Raw genomic sequence first — 23,670 nt, forward strand, 5'->3', positions numbered from 1 at the left:
TGTAGTGAAAATTCTTCGGCATCTATGTAACACCAACAGACCCTGGTTGGTGGCGGGCGGGGTCAAACCTGGGACCCATGAAGCTTAATGCATGAGCCAAAAGCCACCTGGCCATTAGCCAGGGCTGTAGCAGACTCATTCATCTTTAAGTAGTCTTGGTACCATTTAGAGGGGACAGAACACCATACCCAGGAGGTGTGTGGGTTACATCTACAGATGTTTTTACATCACACTTTTATTTAAGCGTGACATGACTAGTAAAAGGAGTGCAGTAGCCCCTGCATTTTACACTGTTCCCACATTTCTGGCTGGTAAGGTTGGACACTGATGTTGTCTGTAGGTTTCAGAGTTAACAGGGTGGGCAGAGGTGGATTCTAGGCTTTCCTTCTCAAAGGGAGAAAGGTTCTGAGTCACGGGCTGACTCCTCCCGCTTCACTGCATAGACAGGCACCAACCCAGCCCAGAAAAAGGGCCTGTGAGCTCATAGTGAAGCACAGCCAGGACACTTCACGGACTGCGGAGAAGGGAGGGAAAGTGTGACTGAGCAAAGCCCCCACCCCCATGCGGGCGGTCGGGATTAGAACCCCGGTCTACGAGGGTACCAGGCGGCCACTCTAACCACTGCGACACGCTGGCACAGCTCGAGAGCCTGTTCCCCTCTCCCCGAATTTCCCAACACATCCCGCACAGCGCTCCCCGCTAGGTTTGCACAAGCAGCGCGCGCGCGCCGCCCTCCCGCGCGCCGGGGAACGTGCTGATGTCTGCCACAGCGACACGCCAGCGCCCTCGGAGGCGCTGGAAGGTGGAACGGAAGTGAGGAAAGGGAAAGAGACGGTCGACTTCCGGTTCCGCCAGGCGCTGCCGCCGGCTTCTTGAGGGTGCTCCGCTCCCTGTATCCTACCCCGTGCGGCGACCTGAGCGGAGGAGGATGAGCTTCGAGCACCGCAGGGACTGGAGCCGCGGAGGAGGAGGGGGTCCCCGGCCTTCCTCCTCCTCCGCGGGGGGACCCGAAGGCCGCGGGGGCCGGGGCCGGCATCCCAGTCACCTCAAGGGCCGCGACATCGGGCTGTGGTACGCGCGGAAGCAGGGCCAGAAAAGCAAAGAGCCCGACAGGCAGCAGGTAACGGCCGCGGCGCGTATCGGGCGCCTCTTGTCCGCCCCTGACTCCTGTCCGCCTCCTGGGCCCGGGGCTCAGCCCCCGCTGCCCCCCCCCGGCTCCCCCTCTTCTCCCTCTGCCCCTCGCCCTTCCCCGCTGGACGGGCCGCCAGCCCCTGGCACGGTCCCCCGGCCCTGGGACGTTTCCCTGGCAGCGGGTGGGTGCAAAGCCCGGGTTCTGCTGCGCTGGACCCTGGGCCCATTGTCGGCTACTGTTGTGTGGTCTGTCGCTCTCTCCATGCACGTGCACACCCCCAACTTCTTTGTCCCCCCCGGAGGGGAGGGGCGCATGATGGTCTCAGCCACGGAGCCGCATAAATACTGCAGTCAAATCCGCCCCGGTACCAGACTGCGTGCATAAAGAAAGCTACCTAGGGTGCAGGACAGGAGACTGCTAGTAGGCTGTGCCGCTTGGGCTGTGGTCAGGCATGGGAATTTTAGCCAAGATTGTGAGAAACAAAACTTTGCTCTGAAGACAAGTGCTATGAAATGTTTGGGCACGCAGAGTAGACAGGATGTTAGTTTTTAAGGTTTTGCTCAAAAAACAACAAACAACAAAAGAACCCCACCCAACCTGCCCTACTACAGTAATCTGTAGAGAACACAACCCAGCTTAAAGATGACATGCTGTATTGACAGGTTTTAGAGGGGTAGCTGTGTTAGGGTATGACTACATTTGCAGATGTAGAGCGCTGTGAGTTAAATCCGCGTTCGTAGAGCGCAGTAGGGAAAGTACTGCAGTCTGTTGACACTGACAGCTGCAAGCGCGCTGGCATGGCCACATTTGCGGCACTTGCAGCGGCATTGGGAGTGGTGCATTATGGGGAGGTATCCCACAGAGCACCTCTTCCCATTCTGGTGCTGTGGCTTGTGGGAAGGGGGCAGGGAGTTCAGGGCATTCTGGGTCCTCTCCCAACGCCCCGTGATGCATCGGTTCACATCCCAGCAATCCTTGTGCTTCCATGCACATTTGGCACCATCTTTCAACGTTTTTTGTGCTGCGCACTCTGTCTTCCCTTTCGGTCTGCGGGAATGGAGCCCGAACTGCTGAGGACTATGCTGACGAGTCTCGCCAGCACATCACTTTGGCAGTCGAGTTATTCCTTATGATCCAAAGTGACAGTGAGAGCTCAGACGATGATATCAACTCGAGTAGCGCATGTGATGCGAGTTTGCTTGTGGCATTCACGGACATGCTCACCACCTTGAAACGCCGTTTTTGGGCTCGGGAAACAAGCACTGAGTGGTGGGATCACATCGTCATGCAAGTCTGGGATGACGAGCAGTGGCTGCAGAACTTTCGGATGAGAAAAGCTCACCCCCACCCTGCGGCACAAGGACACAAGATTGAGAGCTGCCCTGATGGTGGAGAAGCTGGCAACTCCAGACAGCTACCAATCGGTCCCTAACCAGTTTGGAGCGGGGAAGTCGACCGTTGGAATCGTGTTGATGCAAGTTTACAGGGCCATTAATTGCATCCTGCTCAGAAGAACCGTGACTCTGGGTAATGTGCATGACATTGTGGCTGGCTTTGCACAAATGGGTTTCTGTAATTGTGGAGGGGCAATAGGTGGGACGCATATTCCAATTCTGGCACCAGCTCACGTAGCCTCCAAGTATGTTAATCGGAAGGGGTATTTCTCAATGGTTCTCCAGGTGCTTGTGGATCACCGTGGGCGTTTCATTGACATTAACACAGGCTGGCCCGGAAAGGTGCATGACGCACACATCTTTCGGAACGCTGGCCTGTTCAGGAAGCTGCAAGCCAGGACTTTTTTCCCAGACCAGAAGATCACCGTAGGGAAGTCAAAATGCCCATTGTGATCCTTGGAGACCCCGCTTACCCTTTACTCCTGTGGCTCATGAAACCCTACACAGGGAGCCTTGACAGCAGCAAGGAGTGGTTCAACAACAGGCTGAGCCGGTGCAGAATGACTGTGTGCTTTTGGCCATCTAAAGGGCCGCTGGTGCTCTCTGTATGGGAAGCAGGACCTGGCCGATGACAGCATCCCTGCGGTTATATCCGCATGGTGTACTCTCCATAACGTTTGTGACGGGAAGGGTGGAAGATTCACTCAGGCATGGAACTTGGAGGTTCAACACCTGGAGGCTGAATTTGAACAGCCAGAGAGCATGGCTATTAGAGGGGCCCAGTGTGGGGCTGCGAGGATTAGGGATGCCTTGAGGGAGCAATTTGAGGCTGAAAGCCACCAGTAATGTCTGATGCCCTGCACGGGAGTGAAGTGCAGTGGTTCCAATGTTAGTAGGAATCTGTGTTTGCTATACTGACTTGCAGTGTCTGTTTCTTTCCTCGGCTAAGGTATCTTTTACTTTATGCATTAATAAAGAATGTTTTCAAAGCCAAAAAATCCATTTATTGAAAAGAAAATTATTTTATTGAAAAGAGACACAACTGCTTGGGAAACAAAAAGGGCAAGGGGGTGTGGAATGGTACAATCACTGATTTGCGTATGTCCTGTCTGGAGTGCTGCACTTCAGGATGGCTATACTGCATGGTGATGGGGGTTGAGCGCAGTGGGTAAGGGTCATAGTTTTCAGGGCTGGGTGGTGAAGCTGCAGGTGTTGGAGGCAGGTGTTGGTGGCAGTAAGAACCCAGATGTTGGGGAAAGTGGGTTGGAGGTGACATAGGGGCATAAAGGAAAGAATTTTGGGATAAGGGCTGCGGCGGGTGGGGGTGGGGGGGGGCTGTAGTGCTCCGCCTGCATTGCTACGAGCGCCTGTGTCGAGTCCACTTGGTGCTCCATGATGCTTAGCAGCCGCTCCGTGCTTTGGTGCCGGTGATCCACATTCTGCTGGCTGACCCTCCTTTCACTCTCCTGCACTTTTTGATTTTCATTACTTGAATGCTGCATTACTTCATGCAACATGTCTTCCTTGCTTCTAAGTGGCCTCTTTCTGATTCAAGGTTGCATCTATAAAGGCAAAATGCAACACTTAACAAAGGCAGCATTGTTCATACCAGACAGAGCAATGATTCCCCCGTACTTAAGGGCAAGCACAGTCTACACAATAGCATAATTTGCCCGTCCCAAAGCGAGCGCACATGACCCACAGGAGCCCCAAAATGGTGAGTAAGCACAGGGTCAAGCGTGACTGATTGTTTCACGGCTGTACTTTCCTCTGGGTTTCTGTGCCTTGGGGAGAGCCAACCGCGGCAGGGGCCCCCTTTACTGAACACCGTCCCCACATTTTCCACAGAAGTTCGTCCTGGAAGATAGCTCACTGCTGAAGGTGACCTGGGAAGCAAGGGAGGGTCTTCTACTGCAATGCGGCTTCCGCCCTGGCCCATACGCAGCTTGCCTGTATGCAGCAATGGTTCCCCCGCCGCTCACGGCACAGTGGCACGAACAAGTTAGCCTGACTGGGACAAGAACCACAGTGGCTCTCTCGAGAAACCTGCGCAAGCACATTGCCCAATTTCTGGATGAGGCCTTTGAAGAGATCACTGAGGCCGATTACTACGATGTGAGAGAGCACATCATCGCCCTATTCCGCATCTAGGCATGCATGCAGCCCAAACCCTCCTCGCCCCAAGAGCCCGCACGAATAACTTCCTTCCCAAAATAAAAGCCGCTTACCAGGAACCTCCTCTGGTGTTTGTCCTTTACCACGCACCAGCCGCTGCGACTGGCTACCTTCCTCCTGGCTTGAGAACAGCTCCTGACTGCATGCATCTCGGGATTCTGGGGCATCTTCCTCCGTCTCAGCACCCTCGCTCCCGCTTTGCTGCTGCTCCTCCTCCTCCTGCCTTGTTGCACTGGGCTCTGAAGTGTCCATCGTGGTCCTCGGAGTGGAGGTGGGGTCGACCCCAAGTATTGCGTCCAGCTCTTTGTAGAAACGGCAGGTTGCGGGGGCAGCACTGGAGCAGCGGTTTGCCTTGCGGGGTCTGTGGTATGCATTCCACAGCTCCTTCGCTTTAATCCTGCACTGCAGTGCATCCCGGTCATTGCCCCTTTCCATCATGTCCCTTGATATCTGCCTGAAGGTATAGTAATTCCTACAGGTGGAGTGCAGCTGGGACTGGACAGCTTCCTCCCCTGAAACACTGATGAGATCTAGCAACTTGCCATTGCTCCATACTGGGGCTCGCCTGGTGCGTGGAGGCATGGTCACCTGAAAAGGTTCGCTGAGAGCACTCCACGCCTGGCTGAGCAAACAAGAAGAGATTTTTCAAAATTCCCAGAGAATTTAAAGGGTGGGTCTGACGGTTGGTCAGCTGAGGGCAGAGCAGTAGAGTTCAAAGTGATGACCAGAGTGGCTAGCGCAGGCATTGTGGGACACTTCTGGAGGCTGATCAGAGCGCACTATAGGACCAGGACGTTCACACTGGCGCCGCGGCACTCCAGCGGGGGCGCAGCAAACGTTATTCCACTCGCCAAGGTGGAGTACCAGCAGTGCTGTAGCCAGAGTCAGAGCGCTCTACATGCCTTGCCAGTGTGAATGGGTAGTGAGCTAGTGTGCCCGGGGCTCCTTTATTGCGCTATAAGTTGCAAGTGCAGCCAAGTCTGTATCAGCAAAAACAACAAGGAGTCCTTGTGGCACCTTAGAGATTAAATTTATTTGGGTATAAGCTTTCATGGGCTATAACCTTCATCAGATGCATAGAGTGGAAAATACAGTAGGCAGGTATAAATATATACCACGTGAAAAGATGGGAGTTGCCTTACCAAGTGGGGGTCAGTGCTAACAAGGCCAATTCAATTAGGGTATATGTGGCCCATTCCCAGCAGTTGACGAGAAGGTGTGAGTATCAACAGAGGGAAAATTATTTTTTTTGTAGTGACCTAGCCACTCCCAGTCTTTATTCAAGCCTAATTTGATGGTGTCAAGTTTGCAAATTAATTCCAGTTCTGCACTTTCTCATTGAAATCTGTTTTTGAAGTTTTTTGGCTGAAGAATGGCCACTTTTAAGTCTATTATTGAGTATCTGGGGAGATTGAAGTGCTCTCCTGCTGGTTTTTGAATGTTACAATTCTTGATGTCTGATTTGTGTCCTTTTATTCTTTTGCGTAGAGACTGTCCGGTTTGGTCAATGTACGTGGCAGAGGGGCATTGCTGGTACATTGCTGGCATATATCACATTGGTAGATGTGCAGGTGAACGAGCCCCTGATGGTGTGGCTGATGTGGTTAGGTCCTATGATGGTGTCCCTTGGATAGATATGCGGACTGAGTTGGCAATGGAGTTTGTTGCAGGGATTGGTTCCTGGGTTAGTGTTTCTGTTGTGTGATGTGTAGTTGCTGGTGAGTTTGCTTCAGGTTAAGGGGCTGTCTGATGTGTAGTTGCTGTCTGTCTGTTTGCTTCAGGTTGAGGGCCTGGCCTGTTTCCCAGGGTCTGTGAGAGTGAGGGATCGTCCTTCAGGATAGATTGTAGATCCTTGATGATGTGCTGGAGAGGTTTTAGTTGGGGGCTGAAGGTGATGGTTAATAGCGTTCTGTTACTTTCTTTGTTGGGCCTGTCCTGGAGTAGGTGACTTCTGCGTACCCTTCTGGCTCTGTCAATCTGTTTCTTCATTTTTCCAGGGGGGTACTGTAGTTTTAAGAACGCTTGATAGATATCCTGTAGGTGTTTGTGTGAGGGATTGGAGCAAATGCGGTTGTCTCTTAGGGCTTGGCTGTAGACAATGTATCATGTGATGTTGTCTGAATGAAAGCTGGAGGCATATAGGTAAGTATAGCGGTCAGTAGGTTTCTGGTATAGAGTGGTGTTTATGTGACCATCACTTATTTGCACAGTAGTGTCCAGGAAGTGCATCTCTTGTGTGGACTGGTCCAGGCTGAGGTTGATGGTGGGATGGAAATTGTTGAGGTCCTGGTGGAATTCCTCAAGGGCCTCCCTCCCATGGGTCCAGATGAAGATGTCATCAATGTAGTGCAAATAGAATAGGGGCGCTAGGGGACAAGAGCTAAGGAAGCGTTGTTCTAAGTCAGCCATAAAAATGTTGGTATACTGTGGGGCCATGAGGGTACCCATAGCAGTGCCGCTGACTTGAAGGTATAAATCGTCCCCAAATCTGAAATAGTTGTGGGTGAGGACAAAGTCACAAAGCTCACCCACCAGGTCCGCCGTGACGTTATCGGGGATACTGTTTCTGACGGCTTGTTGTCCATCTCTGTGTGGAATGTTGGTGTAGAGAGCTTCTATATCCATAGTGTAGACTATGGATGTAAAAGTCTACATTTCACCTATCCAGGTGTTTCTGGAAGATCACCAATGGATTGTAATTTCCTCAGGAAGTCAGTGGTGTCTCGAAGATAGCTGGGAGTGCTGTAGCATAGGGCCTGAGGAGAGAGTCTACATAGCCAGACAATCGTGCAGTCAGGATGCCAGTGGCTGAGATGATGAGGAGTCCAGGATTCCCAGGTTTATGGATCTTGGGTGGCAGATAGAGCCCTGAACAGGGGTATTCTAGAGGTGTATCTGTGTAGATTTGTTCCTGTGCTTCTTCAAGGAGTTTCTTGAGCAGATGGTGCAGTTTCTTTTGGTACCCCTCAGTGGGATCAGAGGGTAATGCCCTGTAGAATGTGGTGTCAGAGAGTTGCCTAGGCCTCACGCTGTGTCTTATCCCTCTTTCAGCTATCCTGCAAGCTGCAGAAAATGGTAAAGGAAGTATCCCTGTGTCTGAAAAGCTAAATGGTTAAAAGCAGGTAGCCTGGGAGAACGCTGTTCATGTTTGTGCTATTCCTCATCCCTGTTTTTAAAACTCCCCTGCAGAAAAGGGGGACCACTTTTTGCTTCTCTAGCAGTGACATAAAGAGCTGTAGTGGGAAAAGTGAGGATTCTCAGGGGTTGTGCTTTTTCCGCTATGGGAAGTATTGTATGCAACAGTACAGGTATTTCTAATAGCATTTCTCTGTAGTATCTGTACACCTCCACAGGTGCAGAGAAGATAGGAGGCACGGAATGTAGGGAAGAGAGAGAGAGATTCTTTTTAAAAAGCAACGAAAAATTTATTATTTTGGTTTTGTAATTAATAGCTAAACATCGAAAAGTCCTAAATACGTCAAAGCTTGTCTTAACCTGTTAAAATGGTCAGAAAAAAGTCTCCTTGGTGGCTATTAACAGGATTCACTGTAAGTAGGGGGTTTTGGTATGTCGAGGTGACTAAAAAGATTAGCATTCTAGGAGTGAGAATGTGATGTCTCAGTTTCTTAAACTTGGTTCTCCTTACATCTGTAATGCAAAGAATACCACTTAAAAAATCCTCCTTACAAATAATAATTTGTGCATGACTGACTGCAAGTATATAGATCTGTGTGGTTGCTAAAATGTCTTGTAGGGCATGATGGAAAAGATCCACTCACCTCCTACATTGTGGATAAACAAGTTTAATTTTGTAGTCCCATAAATTATACTACTGTTACAATTGCAGGAAAATGGAAAAACATTTTTGTGGTTAAACCAAGCCTGCAAATAAATTTTGAACATGATTATATGCTCTTAAACACTGGTGGAAAAGCTGTTTTTCTTTCCTCAAATTAGAGAGCTGTGGTGCGTATGGATGAACGCAGGGAAGAACAGATTGTTCAGTTGCTGAATACTGTCCAGACTAGAAATGAAAAAGAACAAGAATCTGTGTCATGGTGGTCCGGTGAGGAAGAAGGGTAAAAAAATCAATCGCTTATGCTATGGGTTTCTTTTTTAGAAAATGGTGGCAAAAGATTTCGGTAGTAACTGCTAAAGTTAAAGGTGGTGTCGTCATGTGGGTTAGATTAAATAAATAAAATTTTATAAATGCTGATTTTTTTTTTAAGTAGTAACATATGAAGGAAATAATTAATTTGAATTAAAATTGTTTTCAAACAATTTTCTAGGTTATGCTTGAGTTCTGGGTTTGAAATTTTTACCCACAACAGAAGACTAAATGTACTAACCATAAATAAGCCAATAGGCAAGAACCTTAATTTTTCGTTTTTATTTTGTTTACCTGGGCATTTATAAGTGTTTGTTACAAAAATTAAATGGTTGAAAATTGGTGCAAAAAATTAACTTCAGTTTTCTGGATAAATATCGGGCTTAGTGTTGGGGGGGACAGGAAGAAGCAACAAATAGTGGAAAAGATAAGAATATTGAAAGTAAAAGCAGTGTAATGCTGTGGTTTATTTAATGAACTGAATATCAACAGGATGTACACATATGCACACCTATGTGTCTGTGTGTATCTTCCGCCACATGGCCTTACTTAGTCTTGCATTTACACGTGGACTAATTTAATTTAATATAACATAAACACATCTACCTAATGTAATGGATTGGATTTTCTTAATGTAACTGGTATTTTCATGTACTTGTGAATTTGGGTGAAAATCAGTAAAAAAATTAATAATAATTCTTGTAAAATGTGGGAAAATTTGGGCAAAAAATATCAAAGGGCCATACTAATAGGAAATATTGGGGGTAGAAGGTGGAGGAAGAGGGGGTATCTTCACCCAGCGAGTTCCACAGATTTTTATCTCTTTTTCATACCCAACTGCTGGGAGGGAGGGGGCAGGATGCTGGACTTCCAAGGATGCTTGTGAACTCCATTTTTTGATACAGTTTCTCTCTGGTCTTATGCTAGCAAACTTTATAGCTGTAATTCACCATTAGTGGCAACAACTGTAGAAGCTGTAGTGTAGAGAAGACTCTTCTTTGCCACTGTGGTATTTATTCCTACTCAGTTTAGATGTAATAAGAATTCCTGACTCTCTTTACACTGCAGCTTGGATATTTTAAGCATGCATTAAGTCCCTAAAGCCAGATTTTTAAGTGTGTTTTGGTGCCAAAACTACCTTTGAAATCAATGAGAGTTAGGTGTCTAAATACCTTTTGGCCTGGCATACTCTTAAAACATCAAAGTTAATCTTGAGTATCAGACTCTGGCTAGTAAGTATGTGATAAATGTTGAGGCTCCTCTTGCTGTTGGAAGGGAAGAGTGCTCTCTTTCCCACCCCAAAGATTGTTGGGGAATGGGTGTGGTTCTGAAACTGTCTCTGCACCCCAAATGCCAGAGTACTATCTTACTCTGTTCTTCCCAGGCCTCCTCGTGAATAGATTCAGCCTCAGTTAATGTTTTCCAAGCTGAAGAGAAATAGGCACACTTCTTGACAATTTCATTTCTACAGACAGGATTCTCAATAGCCATAATGAAACAAACCACCAGAATCTTGTTAATTTCACTCTGCCACAAGAAAAAAGTTATGGTCCTGTTCTTCCAGTCATATCCAATTATGAGATGGGGCAATGAGAATAGTTAAGGCAGTAGTTCTGTCTGCAGACTCAGACACCATTACATTGGTTTACAGTCGGTATTCTCTGCTACATAAGTAGGAGAAACCTATTTTAGATACAGACTTAAAGGGACACAATGTAACAATCCTATGTTGTAATAAAAGAGACACCATCTACTTAGCAGTCACTCTTCTATCTGAATTTTTTTACTTGCTACTGTGATAAATTTTATGCATTTGACAGCAATTTGTATCTAGTTTTCCACAGCTTGTATGGATCTTTTGCATTGTAATGGGGATAAAAAAAAATTTTAAAGGAGGAAAAAGTGAATTGTAGAGCCACAAAAATTGTCAGAGTGCTGGCAAGCATAGTACCTGAAATAAATTTTAACTAACTTCAGAAAATTGACTATATCTCAAATTGGCAGTATTTTTAATACCAAAGATTATTAAAATTGAGAGCTTTAAAAATCCTATTTACTTGTCACTATACTCTTATACCTTTTTGCATTTCTCTCAGCTTGCATAACGAAACTCAAAGCCTTTATTTGTGTTTAGTCAGTTTCACTTGCAGATGGCTTGTATGGCAGTGATTGGGTTTCAAATGCTGCAGTGGAATAGTTTGTTAAACTGTTTGAAAAAATATATAATTTTAATTATGGTAATACTGTATGTCTATTGGTATATGTAAAAACAACTTTACCAAATTATATTCTAGGACAATTTAAATTTGTATGTATCTTAAATTTTGCAGAAATTGATAACGTCCCCATGCTCACCAGGGAAACTTTTGTACTAACCTCTGCTGAGTGGACTTTTTCAAGCTATGCCTGAGTTGATATGTGGAAATTGCATTATAATCAAATCTTTGTTTCTGATATAGTCCAGAGGTACCTCTAGAGAAACCAACCTTGGCGAAGACTTCTGTAAAGCAGAGACCAATTTTGGAGAAAACATTCCTAGATCGAGATTCAGAATATCTCTTTCAAGAAAATGAGCCAGATATTGATTTGAATGAGAAATTTAGAGAAGAGTTAAGAAAGAAGAAATTTGATCCTAGATACATTGAAATGCAGGTACTAGATAACGGTTAACTAGAAGCCACAACTTATGCTAATGTTTTTATTTATAATAGTTTTTTATTTTTATAAGCAAAAACTAGTTACCTTTTATACCCTTGTTAATGGAAAAGTGTCATTATGAAAATCTGTTTAGTGTCACTTACGTGAAAATACTCTTTTTGATACTGTCATAATGTTCCTTTATGCAATTTATCAGCTGTCCACCACTTCAATAAACACTCGTACATGGAAATTACCAATAGTATAACATTTGGAAAATATTAACACTCCTGTGACTACTTCTGAACATAAAAATTTATTTTGTATAATATTTTTCATATGAATTTCATCCTAAAATGCTAAAATCTAAGTGCAAGGCAGTGGACAGCATGATATGATTTATTTTTAAGTGAATGAATTAGATAATTGATCCATAATACCAATAATCCACCTTTAGACCAGTTTTTGGCCTAAAAATCATTCTGGTTGCTCTGGTGGTGGTGAAAGAACCAACAATGTTGATGTGGACATATCAGTTGCTTTTGACACAGTTTATCATAAGGTGATGCTGATCTGCCTTCAAGATCTTATGTAGGAGGATGGACTCATATCAACTAATTTCAATTATTCCTTTCTGGCCAAATCCAGAAGGTCATAATATGACTCTAAGGCAGGGGTGGGCAAACTTTTTGGCCTGAGGGCCACATCGGGGAATATAGATTCATAGATACTAAGGTCAGAAGGGACTATTATGATCATCTAGTCTGACCGTCTGCACAACGCAGGCCACAGAATCTCACCCACCCACTCCTGAAAAACCTCACCTATGTCTGAGCTATTGAAGTCCTCAAATCGTGGTTTAAAGACTTCAAATACAGAGAATCCTCCAGCAAGTGCTACAGAGGAAGGCGAAAAACCTCCAGGGCCTCTTCCAATCTGCCCTGGAGGAAAATTCCTTCCTGACCCCAAATATGGCGATCAGCTAAACCCTGAGCATGTGGGCAAGATTCACCAGCCAGATACTACAGAAAGTTCTTCCCTGGGTAACTCAGATCCCACCCCATCTAACATCCCATCACAGGCCATTAGGCCTATTTACCATGAATATTTAAAGATCAGTTAATTACCAAAATCATGTTATCCCATCATACCATCTCCTCCATAAACTTATCAAGTTTAATCTTAAAGCCAGATAGATCTTTTGCCCCCACTGCTTCCCTTGGAAGGCTATTCCAAAACTTCACTCCTCTGATGGTTAGAAACCTTTGTCTAATTTCAAGTCTAAACTTCCTGGTGGCCAGTTTATATCCATTTGTTCTTGTGTCCACACTGGTACTGAGCTTAAATAATTCCTCTCCCTCTCTGGTATTTATCCCTCTGATATATTTATAGAGAGCAATCATATCTCCCCTCAACCTTCTTTTAGTTAGAGTAAATAAGCCAAGCTCCTTGAGTCTCCTTTCATAAGACAGGTTTTCCATTCCTCGGATCATCCTAGTAGCCCTTCTCTGTACCTGTTCCAGTTTGAATTCATCCTTCTTAAACATGGGAGACCAAAACTGCACACAGTATTCCAGGTGAGGTCTCACCAGTGCCTTGTATAACAGTACTAAAACCTCCTTATCCCTACTGGAAATACCTCTCCTGATGCATCCCAAGACCGCATTAGCTTTTTTCACAGCCATATTACATTGGCAGCTCATAGTCATCCTATGATCAACCAATACTCCAAGGTCCTTCTCCTCCTCCATTACTTCTAATTGATGCGTCCCCAGCTTATAACTAAAATTCTTGTTATTAATCCCTAAATGCATGACCTTACAATTCTCACTATTAAATTTCATCCTATTACTATTACTCCAGTTTACAAGGTCATCCAGATCCTCCCATATGATATCCCGGTCCTTCTCTAAATTGGCAGTACCTCCCAGCTTTGTATCATCTGCAAACTTTATTAACACACTCCCACTTTTTGTGCCGAGGTCAGTAATAAAAAGATTGGTCCCAAAACTGATCCTTGAGGAACTCCACTGGTAACCTCCCTCCAGCCTGACAGTTCACCTTTCAGTAGGACCCGTTGTAGTCTCCCCTTTAACCAATTCCTTATCCACCTTTCAGTGTTCATATTGATCCCCATCTTTTCCAATTTAACTAATAATTCCCCATGTGGCACGGTATCAAACACCTTACTGAAATAGAAATTGTAAGGTAGGCCATGAATGCTCACAAAACTGGGGTTGGGGTACGGGAGGGGTGAGGGCTCCGGTTGGGGGTCCGGGCTCTGGGGTGGGGCTGGGGATGAGAGGTTTGGAGAGCGGGAGGGGAATCAGGGCAGGGGGTTGGGGCATGAGGAGAGGCTCAGGGGTGCAGGCTCCGAGCAGCGCTTATCTCAAGCGGCTCCCAGAAGCAGTGGCATGTTCCTTCTCCGGCTCCTACTCAGAGGCATGACCAGGTGGCTCTGCACACTGCCCAATCTGCAGGCGCTGCCCCTGAAGCTCCCATTGGAGAGCTGGAGGGGGCCATTGGAGCACGTAGAAGCTGGAGCGGGGCCATGCTGTGGCAGGAGCCACTTGGTGCAGACCCTGACCCAGCGCCCCGGCTGGAGCGCTGGAGTGGGCCTGAGCCACGTGCTGGAGCGCCGGAGTGTGGCTGAGCCGCGTGGTGCAGCCCCGGACCCAGCGCCCTGGCTGGAGCGGGGCAAAACCCAGACCCCGTTCCTCAGCAGGAGCCCGTGGGCCAGCTTAAAACAGCTCGCAGGCCGTAGTTTGCCCACTCCTGCTCTAAGGCCACAATCTTGCAAATGCTTACACACATACCTAAGTATGTGAATAGTCTCGCTGACTTCAATGGGACTACATACAAACTTAGAGTTAAGCATACACATAAGTGTTTGCAGGACCTAGGACTAAGCGTGTACAGCTTGTTATACAAGTAAGTTATCTTTTTTCAGATTAAATGTTTGTTGATCATAAACAAAACTGACTGTATTTTTTACCTCCAAAGCATAAGTGTATTTCAAAAATGAATATAACTTTGTTTTTTTCCCCAGAGATTCCGAGAGAAACTTCCTTCATATGGGATAAGAAGGGTAAATGTGTTTATTTTTACTTTGAAATCCAGTGCACCTCTGCTATTTTGTTATAAATATAGAAAAATAAGGGTTTGTAATTCAGACGAAAAATATGATTACTGGACCCAGATTTTTAACAGAAGGCTCTGGTTTGAAATATTTTTTTAGAGGAAATGTAAAGAATCTTACCACCTTCTAAAGACATCAGAACACGTGAGGCTTCATAATTACAGCTAATTTCTTTCCAGAAAAGATTTCGAGCACATTGACGTGCAATGTAGGGAAGCTCACTCTGCTTATGTTGAACCATACAGTTTTACAGCTAGGCAGCAGTCTCCATGGAAACCAGGAATGAGCACCAAGTATATTTAAAATACTATATAGCTTTTTCATCCTTCACTTTGCAGATTTAACTTTTAAAATGTTACATGCTGTTTGAAACTAAGGTGACTAATTACCGTACTTTCTTGTAATTTTAATAAACATTTTATTTACTGTATTATATCTAAAATTGCCAGGTGTGGCTATTTTTATTGCTGGTCATGGTATGTATGTGAGACTTATGATTGAACATTGATTAAAATTTGTCTTTGTTCCATTTTAGTCTCTAGATCACACAATTGTGGCTGCATGCTGTTTTATGCTACCTATGTGCAATGAGTGAATTATGGACCATTTTAGCCAAAGGGGGTTATTTTCATCTTAGGTTAAATAATTTGTATGTTACATATCAAGGCGAAAGTACTCCATATGCTTTCTTTTGTAGGTTTGTTAGACCTTTAATGGACAGTATAACTTGTACTGTAAATGGACACTTTCAGGTCCATTTTGGCCCCTGATTTTAGTTCTCTTTCAAAAAAGGACAAAATCTAAGAAACAAATAGTTCCATTGCTCTTCTGATTCCAGTAACCTTTTTGTGGGGTTTTAAACATTCCCTTGCTGTGATTGCAGCACAAACACTGAAACGTTGTGCTGAAATATGTGAGATGGAAAGTGCTGCTGAATACAATGGAGAAACAGACCAGTCTCTTTTCAGTGACTGAGCTGAACGAAATACAAAAGTCAAACAAACAGGAAAAGTGAGAAGTTAAGCTTTCATTTTCAATTATCTAGGGCTAGCTATATTTTCAAAGGGGTCTCAAACCCTGTTTGTTCATAAACCAAAGTGTTTGTGCGGGACTGTTCATTGTGCAACCCTATTTTCATAAATGATAGTATTCATTCTGTATACACAAGTAAATCGTGCATTGCCTTAGTCATATATTTAAAGTGCATGGCACACTTTGAACCTCTGGCCCTAAACTGTTAATAAAATGTGTGTCTAAATGTGTCCCTTTAAAGTACTGTGGCTTGTTCTTTTAAATTGAATTCAAAAGAATAGGGAATTATACAGTTTAAAAAGACTATTTGTCAACATAACATTATATTTTCTTTTCCTTTTAAAATAGGAACTGATAACTATGATCAATAATAATCAGGTGACTGTGATAAGTGGTGAGACTGGTTGTGGAAAGACGACACAAGTTACTCAGTTCATTCTGGATGACTGTATAGAGAGAGGGAAAGGATCTGCTTGCAGGATTGTGTGTACCCAACCTAGGAGGATCAGTGCTATCTCAGTAAGTGCAGTGCTGAAGAATTGAATTGTTTCTTTGAATGTTAATTTCCTTTTGCAATAGAGAAATTGTGGGACAAATTATTTACTACTTGTATTGCAGTACTGCCCAAAGTTCCTAATCAGAACCAGGCCTTGTTTTGCTAGGCACTGTACAAGCATATAGGATGTGTCATTCCCTCAAAGAGTTTACAATTTTAAATTCCCAATTCTGCGAATAGTTGCACCCATAATTAATGTATTTGAGTCATGTTGAAGCGTCTATCAAGTATGTATGTGCAGGATTGGAGTTCAGTGTTGCTCTTCTGAAGTAAGCAGCATTGAAGCTGAACTCTGTGGCAGGTCTGTGCAACCTGCAAGGGTAGTGGAAGTTCACCCAGAGCTTACCTATAGACTTTTGTGGATCTTATTAGTTGGGTTTCCTGCTCAGCACTCTTACCTAGTATGGGCATAGTTAAGGGTAAAGGAAAATGTGAAAGGGTCTGTACTTAGACTCTTGCTTTTTGGATACCTTATGTCTTGCTGTTCTTGAGCTGCCCAGAAAGTGTTTTCCTATCACTTTCCTGGACGAAGCAGCACAGCTTCAAAAATTAGTGTCTTCTATGCTTACAGCCTCATTTCTCAATCCTGTGTGATGGTCACAGAATAGTACAGCTAACCATTGCTAAACAATTCGATCTCAAACTATTGATAAAGAAAACTAGAGGTGAGCATTTCTCAGCTTGGTTGATCTCGTGAAGTTTGACTACTAGAATGTACAAAATGCATAGTTTCCATTAAGTACAAATATGAGGTGCTGGGTTGTAAAGAGGAGTTCCACTACTGTAAAGAGTTGCATGTCATGCTGTTAAGTTATAAGGGGAAGGATTGAAATACCTTTAGTTCCATCCTTTATAAAACAGCTCTACTGTCTTTTGAAATATATTTTGGGTTATACACCAGTTCCTGGATTGTGGCGAAGGAGTGCTGTATCCATCAGAGGAGGGTATTAAAAGTAGTTTTAGCATTATTATAAACTGACATGTAACTTCTTTTTGGTAGATAGTTCCTACTGAAGAATACCTGTAAGTTCAGATAAGCCTTATTTATTTTTATTTTTTTTAACATGATGCTATTTGGTTTGATTTTAAGGTGGCAGAGAGAGTTGCAGCTGAAAGGGCAGAAGTGTGTGGTAATGGGAAGAGTACAGGATACCAAATTCGTCTCCAGAGGTAAATGATAGTTTTCTTGGTGTTTGTATGCTGACTTGAATGTAAACTGACAAATCCAGTATAAATCAAACAGGAAAATTTGAAATACTATTTTAAGCAGAGACAGAACATACTTTACTGCTTTCACCCAGAGGGGATTCCTGAGCAATTTTCCTGTAAATGGTTGGGAGGAAAAATAAGTACTTACTTGAAAGCTTGACTACAATGGTTGAACTTTTGATGCCACTTAAATTGGTGAGAAGCCAATTTTTGTAGTATAATCTACTTTCCTGTCACGGGGGAGCAATTTTAAATCTGTAATTCTGTTAATTTAAAGGGGATTTTAATCCTTTATAGATGAACAAAATGAACACCATATGGTGGAAGGATTACAAATAGCACAGGGTAAACAGGCTATCAATATGCACATCTTAAACTGTTAAAAGGTGAGTGAGATAAGAGATGTGGTTGAGGCAGAGAAGGAACAAAACAATGTTATGGTTCAAAGACTTAAAAATATCTTGTGTACTAATTCTGGTTACACTGGAAACCATTTGACTGGTCAAGTTGAAAATCACAGCTTGTGCAATCTGGAAACAATCTTATTACAACAGACATATAGAAGGGAGTGTTAAAGTTAAAAATGTCAACCGTTTTAGGCCCTGATCCTGTGAACATTTATGCATATGTTTAATTTGACTACCATGTGTAGTCTGATTCAAATCATGTAAGGTTAAGCATGTTGCGTCAGTGTTTGCAGGCGTAGGGCCCTAGTGTAGGTGCTGATGTATCTGGAATAATCCTTAAATGAAAAACTAAGCTGGAAAGCTAAAAATAGAAAATATGTTGTAATTTGATCTTCCAGTGTTGTTTTTGTGCACAGATGGTTTTTATTCAGGATGTATAATTATTCATGGAGTTAAATTATATTCTCATGTATAAACGCTGTTTAACAGAGAACAATATTTTGCCTTGTCTTTAGTCTAACAACAATTTGGGATGAGTAGGGAAAAGCTAATCCTGACAAATAATGGCTGTAAAGCCTGGTACTGTTAGATTGCAAATGATCCATTCCTCATCATAGGCATACTGTGGTCTAGCCCTGACTTAATCCCGTTTTGCACTAATTTAGTTCTAAATGAGCAGGCCTAGAGAATAAGTTGAATGATGTAGACTGTCATTATAGACACTTTAAAGTGCATTCTGCTTTGGAGCTTTCAAAGTACTTTGTAAAATATTAGAAAAGAGAATTCAAGAATTCTTAATGCATCTCTTTTCAGTCGGTTACCAAGGAAACAAGGTTCCATTTTGTACTGTACAACAGGAATCGTCCTTCAGTGGCTCCAATCAGACAAGTAAGTATTTATATTTAAAAAGAAACTAATGAATACAACTATCAGTGTTTTAGTGAGCTGGCTTTTTAATGCTTATGTGTGTTGTTTCCATTCTTTAGCACTTCTCTCTCTCTCTCTTTTTTTTTTTTTTTTTAAATGCCTTGCTTCTGCTAAACATAAATGTTATCAACTTTGCGTTCTTTTATTTTAGGCAGTTGTCCAGTGTTAGTCATGTTATTCTTGATGAAATCCATGAAAGAAATCTTCAATCAGATGTCTTAATGACTGTTATTAAAGATCTTCTAAATGTTCGACCAGACCTGAAAGTAATACTGATGAGTGCTACTTTGAATGCTGAGAAATTTTCAGAATATTTTGGTGGGTGATATGCTTGAATTGTAATATTGATAAGATATGTAACATCCTTAATATTTGCTATATATTTTGGACTTGTACTTTTTAATAATGCAGTTTTAAAAAAAGAAAAGTGTGGGTTTGACTTAAATCAAAAACAATGATTATATCAATGTTAAGAGGCCTCAAAGTAGGGTGCAATCTTAGAGATTCCTTGATTTATCCCATCATGGTTCTATATTGCTGCTTTTGTTTTCCTCCATGAGATGCCTTGCATTAACTCTACTGTTCTGAACACTATAAGTTGCCAAACAGAGGTTGGCATTATCTTTAATTTTTAAAACTCTCATTTAGCACCCGTAGAGGGCATGAGTGAGTGATAGGCAGTGCAAATCTTCCTGTGGTATTCCAGCCAGTCTACAAGTGGTTCATCTGCCTTGGGTTTCAGTCACATTGGTTAGAACGTAGGGAAGTATGCACTGCTGTTGCCTGTGGTGGTCTATTTAGTGACTTTCTGGGGGTGTTAACTTGATACTTTTCACAAGCATTAAGTGTACATGAAAATCAAACTTAATAGATATGCAGTTAAGTAGAAAGGAACTGCTTTGACATTTTTTTCTAACTATTTTTGATATAGAATATTGTTACAGTATTAAGTATATTTTATTAGTTTTCTAAGAATTAAGAAGTTGCACTCTTCCTCAATAGACAATTGTCCCATGATCCATATACCTGGATTCACCTTCCCTGTTGTGGAATATCTTTTGGAAGACACAATTGAAAAGTTAAGGTCAGTTTATTTCTGAAAGTAAAGATCCACATAACTGTTGGATACTACTAGGCACGTACATAGAATGATGTTCACTTTTACTCAGCCTAGCAGTTTGGATTTTCCACAGTTGCAAGTCGCATCGCACCATGAATAAACTGATGTGTATTTCGGTCTTGTTTCAAATGACAACTGATATTTCTGAACTGATGGCTAACATCTTGTTTTTAAAAAAGCATTTTTGACCATGGAAAATTGAGTAGTTTTTTCTTTGTTTTCACAAATGGCATCATATCTTTAGCAAGATGCTGTCAGTAGTCAAAATCAAATTAAAAAAAAAAATCTCAACTTGAAGTCCTTGGTTTTTTATTTTTTTCCCCCTCCCAAACTAGGTCAATTATTCATGTTAAAATGCTTGATCATCTTTGCATTTTCAGGTAGCTAGAGAAACTTCAATAATTCTTTTTCTGCCTATTTTTATGCTTTGTAGAAATGGAGTCCACTTTGTAGATAAGGCTTCTTCAGCTGTTTTTTCTTTAAAGCATAATATTACAAGGTACAACTAAAATCTTGCACGATATTATCAGTGGGCTGAATCACCAATGTATTTGTTAGTCTTTAAGAAGTGTTTTTTTTAATTTTTAAATTAAAATAAAATATTAAATTACCATAATAAATGTGTACTTTAGATATACTCCAAAAGATACAGATTGCAGACCACGGTTGAAGAAGGGCTTTATGCAAGGACACATAAGCAGACCAGAAAAGGAAGAGAAAGAAGAAATCTATAGAGAACGATGGCCAGATTATCTAAGGCAGCTGCGAGGAAGGTAGGTCTTATTTGTTCATTTCTATGCTGTCAGGTATTACCAATTATCTATGTACTTCTACAGCTGAGAAACATGCAATTAATTAGTTTTTATAACATGATTGCCAGTTATGTAAAGATGGCTATAACATTGTGAGTAGTGCAGTTCAATGCTAAGTGTAAGTGTGTCCTACATGAGTCAACATACTAGCATAGTATCACACACGCTTGGTTAAATTAAAAGTTGCAGACTCCAAGTCTGATGTAGGGGAAGAAGTCGCAATCCGCCGTTTACTATTGGCATGCGCATGTATAGTCCACAATTCTTTCTATTCATCAAACTGTCAGGCTGCTTATACTCTGATCCCTAACTATTTCCCTGATGGCTTCCCTACTTGCTCTCTTTCCCTTTGTAGTAGATATTGCTAGTAGTCTGGCCTCATAATCAACAAAACAGAACAGTAAACACTCCACAATGTTTTAAAAATATTTTTGACATCCTTTTCTTCAGACTATTCCTTCATAACCCTCTAAACAAACGGATTAAAAATAACATAAACCAAACCTTTGTTATACTTACCATTTTAACTGATATTCTTTGATTTTTTTCAGTCCTTTCCCTTTGGTTGCTTACACTGCTTTGCTCTCATGGACATTACACTGGTTATTTCAAGAAGCATGATATAATCCATCCTAGAAATCCTTTTTTTGTGAATGGACAACCCAGCCAATCCTTCTCCCAGGACTGCACAAATTACATCCTGCTCACTTCCCTACCGTACTAACCATTTTGTCTATTCTGAGGCCATACTCCAAAACTGGATTATATATGTGTGGCTCAATTGTTTGCCTACACTTGAACACACAATTACAAAGATTCTACCCATAAATGACCAGTTGGAAGCCTAAATGTCAATTTACAAGTTTTGCAAGTGGACCTCTTTTCGAAAACATGTCCCTCTATGGGAGATTTTGTTTGAGCAAAATGTATTGGTCAGTTACGGTAAGAAAAACAAATTGTAGCAGCATTAATATCCCAGGCAGTTAAGCCTTCCTTGCCCACTGGCTTTTGAGGAGTAGTTTCCTGCAGGAGGGGGAAGGGAAATAGGGTGACTGGGGAGCAAAAGTTATTTTAACCCCGTCATGTCTCACCTGTTTTTCCTTCAATAGGGTCATGACAGGGATAAGGAAGGAAGATCTCCTTTTCAGGAACCCAGTAAACACCTTTTTTGCCCCACTTTTCAGAGCTTTACACTACAACATTCAAGCAAGGGATAAATGATTTAAAAAAAAAAAGTTGTGCAACGTGTTCCCCACCACAGGGACATGTTGCTTCACTTGTCATCCCTGTCTTTTTCAAAGTTCACCACTTTCTCCTCTCAGACTTCTCTTCCTTCCCCTTTTTGCTGGAACTTCAATGATTTTTAATGACTCATTTATAATGCATTCCAAGGTCTTCACTGATTGGATAACTGCTGGCTTGAAGAGTTAAGTCCCTGAGGCACTTAATTAGTTTGAATGGTGAAGCATGAAATATTTGGCTGCAGCAACTTTGTTAAACCAAATAATTTAGCTTAATTTGGACATGTTATATTCAGAAACTTGACACTTCACTTTACTTATCAATGGAACTCAAAACATTTTGTATATGTTAAGTACATGGGCTAAATATTATGCAGTCTCACTTTGTACTAATTTTATGTCTGTCATAGTGTGACCTAATTGTCTCAAATTATTTAGAGCAAAGTATCATTGTCTTAAAGCTCTCACATTATTCCAGACTCTAAATCTAGGGCAAATGTGGTATAGATCTATGCAAGTCTAGTGTATAAACAAAAGAGAACTATATCATACAAGAATACTGCATTTTCTTTGCTGTCAAATTGCAATTGCCTTGTAATAGAAATACTTGAAATGAGTGAGGTTTTTTTTCTTAAAAACCTGTCATTATGTACACACTATAGGTATTCAGCAAGTACTATAGATGCATTGGAAATGATGGATGATGACAAGATTGATCTTGACCTTATAGCTGCACTTATCAGACACATTGTCCTAGAGGAAGAGGTGAGTTTCTCTATGATTTGCGTAACTTATTTTAATAAGTTAATTTTCTTTCTTGCTAAGATCACTTGACTCATGGTGTCTAATAGTTTTCAGAAAGCTCGATTTTAATTATAGATTTGAATTATTATGCTGAAACCAAAAATCTGCCACTAACAATCAATCCTATAAATGTTCTCAAGTCATACTGCTTAGCAAACTGTTTTTCCTCCCACTAGGAGCTACATATCTAAAGGAACAAAAGCCTTATATGGGCTTGTGCATGTTCCCATTGGATTTATATTTTTTACAAAATCACTAACTCCAAATAAAATATTTAAGTTAAGATTCTTCTCTGCTTGCAGTGGTGTTACAATAAAAATATTAGGTGTGATCTATTTTAACAGCCATGGGAAAAGGATACAACGTTAGAACATGACACCACACTTCAGGAAATTCTGCACTGTGATCAGCAGTCACTAAAAAGGTCAAAACGTAGATGGAAATTATTTTGGGTTACATCACTACATTGAGACTGAGATTTTCAAAACCACCTGTAGGCTTTAGTGCGTAATTTTCATTTAAGGCCCTGATTCAGGAATGCACTTAAGCACATGCCTTGTTGAAGTCAACAAGATTTAAGCATGTGCTTAAAGTAAGGAAGTACATAAGTGCCTTCCTGAATAGGGGCCTTTGACAAGAGTTTGCATCTAAATCTTCGTAGCAGCTTTGAAAATCTCACCCTAAAAAATTCATGCTTCTCTTAGTGATACTGAACCATATTACATAGCCCTTATTACCTAGACAGGGAGCATTGTTTAGTGAATAAAGCACAGAGCTAGATGTCTGAGAATCTCCTACTAGTTCTGACATTGACACACCTTGTTTTTTCCCATCTGTTAAGTGGGAGTAATAGTTTAATTGGATATTAAGGCTTAATAAATTGTGAAGTGTTTTGCAGTCCTTTGATGGAAGGTAGCATAAAATTTAAATTAATTTATTGCTAGTTGACATCTTTAAATTCATTGTTGTACTCAATG

General features: G+C 42.2%; 1 protein-coding gene across 1 annotated transcript in view; it reads left to right on the plus strand.

Annotated features, from left to right (window-relative positions):
- The first annotated feature begins 828 nt into the window (after positions 1-828).
- Positions 829-23,670, plus strand: part of DHX36 (DEAH-box helicase 36) — a 42,038-nt gene continuing 19,196 nt past the window's right edge. The window contains exons 1-11 of the mRNA XM_074963745.1: positions 829-1,120; positions 8,659-8,780; positions 11,269-11,461; positions 14,496-14,534; positions 15,966-16,136; positions 17,264-17,343; positions 18,603-18,677; positions 18,868-19,034; positions 19,719-19,800; positions 20,469-20,609; positions 22,552-22,654. Of these exons, the coding sequence (XP_074819846.1) occupies positions 929-1,120; positions 8,659-8,780; positions 11,269-11,461; positions 14,496-14,534; positions 15,966-16,136; positions 17,264-17,343; positions 18,603-18,677; positions 18,868-19,034; positions 19,719-19,800; positions 20,469-20,609; positions 22,552-22,654 (1,365 nt within the window). The 5' untranslated portion in view covers positions 829-928. The remainder of the gene's footprint in view (positions 1,121-8,658; positions 8,781-11,268; positions 11,462-14,495; positions 14,535-15,965; positions 16,137-17,263; positions 17,344-18,602; positions 18,678-18,867; positions 19,035-19,718; positions 19,801-20,468; positions 20,610-22,551; positions 22,655-23,670) is intronic.

Source organism: Natator depressus, chromosome 9 (genome assembly GCF_965152275.1).
Source record: "Natator depressus isolate rNatDep1 chromosome 9, rNatDep2.hap1, whole genome shotgun sequence".
NCBI classification, from domain to species: domain Eukaryota; kingdom Metazoa; phylum Chordata; order Testudines; family Cheloniidae; genus Natator; species Natator depressus.